The sequence below is a fragment of the Phragmites australis genome, chromosome 14 (genome assembly GCF_958298935.1).
Source record: "Phragmites australis chromosome 14, lpPhrAust1.1, whole genome shotgun sequence".
Classification (NCBI taxonomy): domain Eukaryota; kingdom Viridiplantae; phylum Streptophyta; class Magnoliopsida; order Poales; family Poaceae; genus Phragmites; species Phragmites australis.
Window position 1 is genome coordinate 7176210 of NC_084934.1, and position 10305 is coordinate 7186514.

The 10305-nt window shown below is 40.1% G+C and overlaps 1 protein-coding gene across 1 annotated transcript; it reads left to right on the forward strand.

Moving 5' to 3' along the window:
- The first annotated feature begins 1328 nt into the window (after positions 1-1328).
- LOC133890882 (exocyst complex component EXO84B-like) lies at positions 1329-9773 on the forward strand. The gene is made up of 7 exons (XM_062331503.1): positions 1329-1808; positions 3505-3602; positions 4208-5249; positions 5897-6409; positions 7510-7698; positions 7770-7903; positions 9336-9773. Exons 1-7 carry the CDS (start codon positions 1602-1604, stop codon positions 9496-9498), a joined length of 2346 nt encoding a protein of 781 aa, XP_062187487.1. The 5' UTR covers positions 1329-1601; the 3' UTR covers positions 9499-9773.
- The last annotated feature ends 532 nt before the right edge of the window (positions 9774-10305 follow it).

Below are 10305 nucleotides of genomic sequence, written 5' to 3' on the forward strand. Positions count from 1 at the left end.
TTGAAATACCGCGCTCTCGGTCATGAGCATACTTTCTGTCCATGCGCACCATCGTAGAGTTTCGTTGTGGGATAATAGTGGTATGGGTGGTGGTTGGAAAATGTTGATGTTGGCTCTAATATATTACTTTGGTTCCTTTTACACTCATGCACCAGCTGTTGGGTTCCAGTTTATGTGGGTTAAGTGTAGGTGCTCACACATATATTTAGGTTGCTTAAGGATATTAATATACTTGACCTTGTGACATTTTTTTTTGCTAATGACTCAATGCATGATCCTTGGAGTCAGTCTATGTATATGTGACATATATGGATTAAGTCTTGTGAGTACTTTCGTACTCAGCTGCTCTACAGGTTTTGCAGGTGAGGAACAAGTGGTGTTTGGTTACTTCACACCTACCGAGGGTGGTGGCGGACATGAGTAATACATCCTACTTTGTTGGCGTGTTTTGAGGTGGAGCCTAAGGGCATACAGCTCCACTCATCTTTGTTGTTTGGCTTTTATTTTTGCTGCGTAGTTTCTCTTTTGTCTAGGAGTTGGTCAGTTTTAGTCTCCTCCTAGCTCTTTTGCTGTAAATTATTGAACTTATAAATGCTTAAGAACCTGTAATATAATGTTAATTACTTGCTTTTTTTAAGCTGTGTTGTGATGCTATATGTTGTAAAGTCATATGTTCCGATCCTGGGCACAAAACATATACCAGGACTACCAGAGTGGTATTCTGATTAATCGTTAAAGTCATAAATAGGTAAATGATTGACTTAATGATTAATTGGAATATTGTTTAGATGGTTCCTTACAGACAAGCGAAGCACGACAGAGCTAATGGTGCCCTCGGCGAGGCGCGGTGGTGGCTCAAGTGGCGGCTAGCGGCAGCCAAAGGCGGCAGAGTACCGTGGAGAGAGGGGGAGAGAGATGGCCGGAGCATCGTCAACGGTGGCTAGCGGCGGGCCATGGTGACAGTCAGCGGAGGGGTGCGGTGTGGGAAGGAGAGAGATGAAAGGATGACTAGAGGTAGAAGAAGCTGACATGCCAGCCACAGCCACAGTGACAAAAATTTGGTGATGTGACATCTACGATGGTGAAAATCACCGTGAAACTAGCTTAGTGAGTTATGTAATCTGGTATTGAAATTTTAGAGTTAAATAGATGGTTTTAAAGTTAAGAAAGTTATTTGGACCACTGACAGAGTAAAATAGACTTATTTTTTTTTAAAAATAGGCTTTACAAGCTTCCTATACAGAAATTCTGTTTAAAAAAATAGGCTTTACAAGCTTCCTATACAGAAAATCTGAAAACAACAATACGCCAAAATGACACGCAAGAAACGAAGCAAAAGTCCTCGCGTACAAACAAACCCAAGGGCCCATTTCCAAGGCCATCAAACAGCTGACAAACTTTAGGCGCACGCTTAATTCCCACCCAAATCATCATCGTCAGGAACCAAACCCCAAATCATTTGTCTTCCCTTCCGTTTGATTGATCGACGAGCAACTACCCCACCTCCACCCCCAACCGCAGCAGCAGCAGCAATCTCTTCTCCGGCTAGCTGAATCCGTCCATCCATCCATTGCCGAGGAGGTGGTGCTCCTGGATCTCGGATGTCGTCGGCGAAGTCGTCGCGGTCGCGGCCGGCGGGCCACTCGGGGGTGTTCCCGGTGGGCAGCGCCGCGGCGGTGGGGAGTGGAGGCGGGGGAGGGGGCGGCGACAGCGGGGTGCAGCTCGCAGATAAACTCAAGATCTTCAAGACCGATAACTTCGATCCCGACGCCTACGTGCAGTCCAAGTGCCAGACCATGAACGAGAAGGTGAGCCTGCCTGCTCCGATCCGCCCGCCCGCGGGGTCGAGCTCGCCGGCTCGATCCGGGTGCGTCTGTTGCGAGGGTTCGATCGCGGGGGGTGGTAGAAGGCGTAGCATTTCGTGTTTCCTTGATGAGGGGTGTCTACCCGTAGGTTGATGTGATCTTGGGGGGGGGGGGGGGCTTGGGGCGATTTTGATCTTTGGACGGTTGGTGATTGAGGTAATGCTCTTTGACATTTCGCCGGTAGCCGTCTTGTGTGCTTTTGGTGGTCATCTCAATGCGTTAAGTTCTTCTAGAGAAAGAATTTGATCCACCAATGGCGAAAATATGGTTTTGTCTATTGTGTTATATGCGGAAACTGGAAACTGAATATGTCCTGGAGGACCAGACTTTTCTTTTGTAATTTTATCTTCATATTTGAACTCAAGGATTTTGAAATGCTTGGAGTTCAGGTTTGAACATGCTGCCATTCTTGAGGATGCGTCATATAATGTGGTTAGGTTTTACTAGACATGAAATGGTGTAGGTCTTCGTTTAGAGGAATACTTCTGAATCTTCGATTTTTTTGTGGAAATAGGAACTTTATGCCATTGCTCCTGAAAATAGTGCATTCTGAGTTTGGTATGGCTATTGCTAGAACAGTTTGAGTTCAAGCATAATTATGATGATCCCAGCAATAGAAGGGATCAGGATCAATTAAAGTGCAAAATTTTATCATGACGATTGATGATTTCTCATGTTATCCATACTAAATCAAAATATTGATGTTGGCTTTTGTAAGATGCATGGATGCAGAAAATTTGTGGCTTTCGTTTTTATTTGACACTATGTTCATTGAAAATACATTGCTTCTATGCTGATGTGTTTGGTGGGAGAAAGATGGTATTTTGTTTTCCTTTTGACGTCATTCACAGTTGAAAAGAACTATACCCTTGCATGCTATATTAATTCAGTTAAGAGTTTTTTTGTCACCTTTTGAGTGAAACATGAAAGACATCGGTTTTTTAATATAATATATTCAATCCTCAGTACAGATGGTACTTCACTGTTTGCTTGTTGTGGCAACTGAGATGTCTTCCCCTCCAGCCTAACAAGATGCCTATTGTTGGAGAATGACTAATTCTTGGAATTTGATCCACAGCCACCCTATTATAGGAGTCTGATATTGTACTTCCTCATATTTCATTACTACGATAGCCTGCCGAGACATTTTTTTGTTTTGACATTTTAGATTGCTATTTTTATCTTGTTTAACATAACCAATGTGTGATATGCCTAAATTATTCTTGCTAACCAGCTAACACCTCTTCCTTTTGCTTTCATGTTTGCGCAGTGGATTTAGTTTACGGGAACACTTTGGTAGCACCTTATTGTTCGCTTTCCTTATCCTTTAATTTTCATTCTTTAAAATGGGATTTAAGTACGTAGTAGTGCATTTCTGTGCTATGGATTGATTAAAACGCAAGCTAATGTTATTTGTCTGAGGCATAATTTGGCTGGCATTGGCCTTTCTACTTACTTGGCATTTGAAAATGATGTTTTTTTTTTTAAGACATTTGTACTTTTACTTGCTTGGTCATCCGCTTATTGTCGTATTTTCTGCGATTGACGTTACTGAAGTGTTTAATTCCACCTGAATTATCTGTATGTTGTTAGAATGTGCACTGGACATAACTGACAAACGAATTCAAATTCATTACAGGAAATAAGACATTTGTGTTCTTATCTGCAAGACCTAAAGAAGGCTTCAGCTGATGAGATGCGCAGAAGCGTTTATGCAAATTATGCTGCATTTATCAGGTCTGGCAGCAACCTTTTCTTTAAAATTTCCTAAAATGTGCTGTGCTGTTGTCCCTTTTGTTTGAGACATTGACCCTCCCCTTTAATCATAACAGCACATGAACCCTTGCCCTTCAATTCATGTGTTGTGCTGTTATCATGTTATTATCGCTTTTGATAGTTTTTTCTCTGATAAATGCTGAACGATGCCTACAGGAACACCACTTTATTTTCTTGGTAATTCAATACTGCACCAAATCTATTTCTTTATAATTAAAACCATTTAATCCATCAAAAGAATGATTATGCAGAGGCATTTGCCTACTTTCGTTGTTACGTTGATAATATCCCCTTTGCTCTCATTTTAACTTTACAATCTACATGTTTGGTTTTGTTTCTCTCAGAAGACTAAATGCTTTGAGAATTGCCAATTCCAAAGAATGTTTCCTTTTCTAGTATTAGCATATCTATTGTTATCGATTGGGAGTTATATATCAATGCAGTATATTATTCATTCTGAACTTTTGATCTTCAAAGCATCTAGCTTACGACACGTGAAATCATAGTTTGCATTATGTGACTTTCTTGCTCAAATAATTACTTTAAACTGATTTCCTGGTCATCAGAACATCAAAGGAGATATCAGACCTTGAAGGGGAGCTTCTGTCAATTAGAAATCTGCTGAATACTCAGGTAGCTTTAATCCACGGTCTATCTGAAGGAGTTCAGATAGATTCATTGACTTCAGGATCTGAAGGTTGTGCAGAAGATGACATAATGAATGTTGAAGACCAGGAGCCTTCAGAAATACAGAAATGGTGTGCAGATTTCCCTGATACTCTTGATGTTTTGCTAGCTGAGCGAAGAGTGGATGAAGCACTGGATGCGCTGGATGAAGCAGAACAAGTTGCTTCTGATGCAAAACGAAAACAGACTCTAACTACAGCTGAAATTTCGGCTTTGAAAAGATCTGTATCTGATAATTGTCAGAGGCTGGCAGATCAACTTGCTGAAGCTGCTTGTCAGTCTTCCACTCGTGGTATCGAACTTCGCGCTGCAGCTTCTGCCCTCAAAAGGCTCGGTGATGGCCCCCGAGCTCACAGCCTCTTACTCGGTGCACATGATCAAAGGCTTCAATGCAATATGCAAACTATACATCCATCTAGCACTTCATACGGTGGGGCATATACTGCAGCACTTGCTCAACAAGTTTTTTCAGTTATAGCTCAGGCACTCAGTGACTCTGTAGAAGTCTTTGGTGATGAGTCATGTTACGCATCTGAATTGGTTACATGGGCTACAAAGCAGGTTATGTCCTTTGCGCTCCTGGTAAAGAGGCATGTGCTGTCTTCTTGTGCAGCTGCTGGAGGCTTGAGAGCAGCTGCAGAATGTGTTCAGATATCACTTGGGCATTGTTCCTTGCTGGAAGCCCGTGGTCTGTCTGTTTCATCTGTTCTCCTGAAACAGTTCAAACCCAGTCTTGAGCAAGCATTAGATGCTAACTTGAGGAGAATTGAAGAGAGCATTGCTGCACTTGCTGCAGCTGATGACTGGATACTCACTTATCCCCCAACTGGTATCCGTCCATTAACTAGATCATCTGCTGCTAACTTGGCAATTCAGCCAAAGCTATCTAGCAGTGCACATCGTTTCAATTCAATGGTTCAGGTAATGCTCATCTCTTATGGTTGAATTACAACAAGGGATCTATCTGTTTATTGTACACAGAACATTTATATCGATCTTTTTTTGCAAGCTTGTAACAGCAGAATTATGGCATAATGCTGCATATTAATGTATATTCATACTAGACATGGCATGCTATGAGCCTATGACTCTTAACATTTCTTTTGCTAAAAGCTCAGGCATTCTTCGTAACTTTGTATTCACTATCTGTTGAACTTATGTTCTCATGAAAGATGCCATTTTCAACAGGGATTGTATTAATTGTCACTAAATCCCCATCTTGATTAATCTAATACATGACACATGAGACTTGTCCTATGTACTTTTTGTGTATTTCATACTAGTTATAGTGTGCTAAGCTGACATAGTAGGAGTGTAATCACTATAATGATTGATAATACCAACATAACTCCCTTGACATCACAAGAATCACTAGTTTGATGACAAAAGTTTCGCTTGAACTGGAAAATAGATTTTCCTTATCATCACTTTGCGTACAGGAAAATTCTATTGTGATTTATGAACTGCGTTCATTGCACTGAGCTTCTTTGAGAATGATGATTAGCTTGTATATTGGTCCTTTCAGCTATATCATATTAAGTATGTCTTGATGCTACCTGGAATTGCAGGATTTCTTTGAGGATGTTGCACCACTACTTAGCTTGCAATTAGGTGGTTCTACAATGGATGGGATCACACAAATTTTCAATTCATATGTCAACTTGCTTATAAGTGCTTTACCTGGTTCAATTGATGATGAAGCTAACTTAGATGGTTTAGGAAATAAGATTGTTAGAATGGCAGAGACTGAAGAACAGCAGCTAGCTTTATTGGCTAATGCATCTTTATTAGCTGAGGAGTTGCTACCTAGAGCAGCTATGAAGTTATCATTGATAAACCAGTCTAACATGGATGATTTGCGTAAAAGAGGGACAGATAAACAAAACCGTGTGCCTGAGCAACGTGAATGGAAAAGAAAACTGCAACGAATGGTGGACAGATTAAGAGATAGTTTTTGCAGGCAGCATGCTCTTGAACTTATATTTACAGATGAAGGTGATACCCATCTCAGCGTAGAAATGTATATTAGTATGGATAATACTGTTGAAGAACCAGAGTGGGTTCCATCTCTAATTTTCCAGGTACTTACAAGTTACAAAGTTCATTTATTGTAATTGGCAAAATGAAACCCCAGTTCATGTACTTGCTGGAATGGCTCTGTTATGGGCGGCAGAGATAAGGGCAGAGTTCAAATTAGGATTTAGTTAGTATCCGTATGGATCCAGTTGTTAGTTTAAATTAGATAAGAGGTAAGTCAGATTGTTAGAGATAAAGCGGGTTGTTAGTTAGTGGATTAGGATTAGGACTTTGTTAGTTTAAATTAGATAGGGGATAAGAGTTGGTTGGTTGGATGAGTTCTGGCTGGCTAGCGGCTATATAAGTCAGCATTAGGCGTGACTTTTGGAAGCAATGAAATAAGACATCTCTTTATATATATATTTCTCTCTCTGTTCCTCTCACTTGGTTCTCTCTCTCTCTCTCTCTCTCTCTCTCTCTCTCTCGTGGTTATCTCTCCCTCTTTCCTGTGCTACCCTAGCCAGGTTCTACCTGGCTCATATAGGTCTTTCTTCCTTGAGCTTTTAAAAAAAAAAAAAAATCAGTTTTTCACATGTGTCATTGAACTTGTGATTGCTTAGTCAAAATAGTGCCTCAGTCTGCGAAATTCCAACTTTGAGATCATTGTCAATCCTTTATATAATATAAACTATCATTTTATCGTGATCATATACCTGAAGGAAGAAAGCTGCATCTAAATTAATTGAACATATGGAGTATGGACTTAAATAAATGCTTTTGGGAACCATGGAGCTAAAGTGACTATAATAGATGGGTTGAATGTACAATTTTAAAGGGAAATATCTACACTGCTCCCTGATTTTTTAATGAATGATTCTACTTAAGCCCCTGGACTATAAAAAATCGTATTACTGCCAGTTTTAGCCTGGGGGAGGGGGGGGGGGGATGATACACCATCAAAATTCTAGGGGCATAGTCCTGCGACAAAAAAATTCAAGGCCTGTATAGATTTGCCATATAAAAAAGTAGCGTGCCTTTGTTGTGATTGCCCCTTCGATATTAGTGCGTTAGAAAGGGTGCAACTGCCAAAAATGAGTTCTTTGAATGGGACAAGCATGTCGTAGATAATAGTCTTTGGAAGCATCTCATTTAGTGTACATTGCAGGAACTGTATGCGAAGCTAAACAGGATGGCAGGCATAGCTGCAGAAATGTTTGTTGGTAGAGAAAGATTCGCTACTTTGCTAATGATGCGCCTCACTGAGACAGTCATACTGTGGCTCTCAGAGGACCAGGCCTTCTGGGAAGAGATTGAACAGGGACCAAAGCCTTTGGGTCCCCTTGGCCTTCAGCAGGTAAGCTCCTTTCCTCCTTTTTTTCCTTCCATCTGACAACTATTATTTTTAAAATTTTCCTTTCTCTGCAGTTCTACCTGGATATGCAATTTGTCATCATTTTTGGGCAAGGTCGTTTTTTGTCTAGACATGTACACCAAGTCATTTTGGATATCATTGATAGAGCAATGGCTGCATTTTCTGCTACTGGAATGAACCCTGATAGGTACAATGCTGTCTCATGTTTGTCCTTCTATTGCTTCAGAATTAATAACAATTTTGTTATCTGCAAACTTTAGCAATTGTTTTTTCTAATATTCATTATGTACTTCAGTTGTCTAGAGAAGTCAATGCTCTGATGTGTTTTGCTTTGTAAAGTTTGGATTACTAATGATCCTCCCTAATGAAAACTAGTAAGAGGATAAGAATAAGTAAATAACTTGCGGTTATATCATTTCTTTAGGCTGCTACCCTTGTAGACTAGACTTCCCAGTGATCTTACGCCGTTGTGGCTTACAATAACCACAATTTTCAGCTTGGCTGCTATCTAGTAACCTAACCAAAATGTCCCCACTGGGATGGTTTTGAGAAATATGGCGTTTAGTGAAGACCTTGATGAATGATTAGCTGATTCACATGGCTTTGGCATTGGCCTTATATGTGCTATTTTTCTTACAAATGAATTATTCAAATATTTTTTTTGAAAAAGAAAACATTATAGAATAAGTCATGTCTGCATCTATCTCGTTTGTCCGGAAAGCCCAGCAATCTTGGCCTGGGAAAGTTGCTAGCTGCCCATAGGCTACACAATAGTGACACATCTGGTCATACATCCAGTATAATGTAGTGTTGTAACTGTCTGCTGAACTAAAGCATAATATATTGAAACAATATCATATTTTTTTGTTGGCTGAAGGACTGGCCATATGTTATGCGCAGGAACAGTAAACGTGCACGTGAACAGTAGCCATGGTACTATAGCACGAGATCAGAAGGTTATGCTAGATTAGCTAGTATATCTATTGGTTTGTTAGGCTCTTATCATATCTAAAGTTTGTTAGTCAAGTTGTTAGAGTTAGATCTATATAAGGTACATGACTACCACCCTTTGTAATCAAGCAAAAGAAGAATTAATCTAAGTCTCTCCTAATATTCTATATCTCCTCAATCTATAGTCTAATCCCTTCCATAGCAGCCAATGCCGTCTGGCTATCCTCCAGCGGATGTTTACCCCTTAATGATCCTAGGATCATAACACCACATTATAGCCTGCAGAATCTAGATTATTGTTATACCATGTCACAAAGATTGGTATGGCATAATTTGTATGAAACATTTTCTGAACTGTAGCTGATTCGTGCTTTTCGATATTTACTGAATACCGTCACAATATGCCGGCTACCTTTCAAACTTAGCTTGCTGTACTTGAATACTAACAAGGCTGCTTTCTAGTTACTCTTACTTCAGTCATGCTTTAGAAAAATCTTCCCCTCATGTTCCCTGGTCGGAAGTCATTACCACGACTTGCCTGTGATTTGGATTGCAATCTAGTAGCTAAATCTGGGTTTCTCTTGCCTACGAGGCCATGAGGAAGATTCTCACAGAAGTTGCTTCTACTGTAAACTTCAATTTCAACCAATATCCTTCCTTTTGTGCAGTGTCCTTCCAGGCGACGATTGGTTCATGGATGTCGCTCATGATGTTGTCAGCATGATCAGTGGAAAGGGTAGAGTTGCCAATGGGGACAGGGAGATAAACAGCCCAACTGCCTCAGTTTCAGCGCACTCCATGTCTTCGTTCAGATCCCACGGCAGCTCCTAGTTTGCAAGCTGGTCTTTTTTGTAGGCAGATCATTGTATTACAATTGATAGTATATTCTTTCGCCTTGTTCCTCCAGTCTTTGTTCCCTATTTTTTCTTCAAAATCTGTTTGTGCTAGTGCTAGTATAGATGGATGATTGTTTGACCTAGGAAAAAGAAATCTTGAGTCACTGTTTCCAGGAGCTGACGCCTGCAAGTGTTGCATGGCCATATGGCATGAGCTTTATATCAGTGTGTATCATTCTTTCATCAATTTTACACTTGTCAGTTGGCACATCACGGTTCATGAATGCAGGAATGGCGCTTTGAATAATGAATTCTGAATTATTTAGTTTGTGGCTTTGTGCCAGTAAACCACTATTACATTTTACTGCACAGGCCAGTAACAATCTCAGAAGCAAGTCTTTTCTTTCCCTTCCCTTTTTAGAAAATGATTAACAGTACTGGTACCACCGATACAAACATTGTTGGAAAACATACATGTTTGACTTTGAATTTTTGATACCGTGTTCTGATCAGTGTTTCTTTTGGGTTTCATCTATATAAGAGTGGCTGTTTTTTTTAATACGTTGGCTCGTCAAACTTATCATAATCTGGTCTTAGGATCGGCTATGCTGGTACAACGTAGGTGGAATTATTGTTCTGATCAGTGTTCGGAAACTGCTGGGAACTGGCTAAAATGTAAAAACTAGCGCTGGATTGGTTCAGGTGCTCGGGTTCAATCTTGCTGCTAAAATGTAGGTTTTATTATGGCTTATTAGTTATATTTTAAACAACAAAATATCTGAAAACTCGAATTATGAAATTC

Coding starts and splice junctions, on each gene's coding strand:
- LOC133890882 (XM_062331503.1), top strand. CDS start 1,602: ATGTCGTCGGCGAAGTCGTCGCGGTCGCGGCCGGCGGGCCACTCGGGG. Junction 3,603..4,207: donor AATTATGCTGCATTTATCAG/GTCTGGCAGCAA, acceptor CCTGGTCATCAG/AACATCAAAGGAGATATCAG. Junction 5,250..5,896: donor GTTTCAATTCAATGGTTCAG/GTAATGCTCATC, acceptor CTGGAATTGCAG/GATTTCTTTGAGGATGTTGC.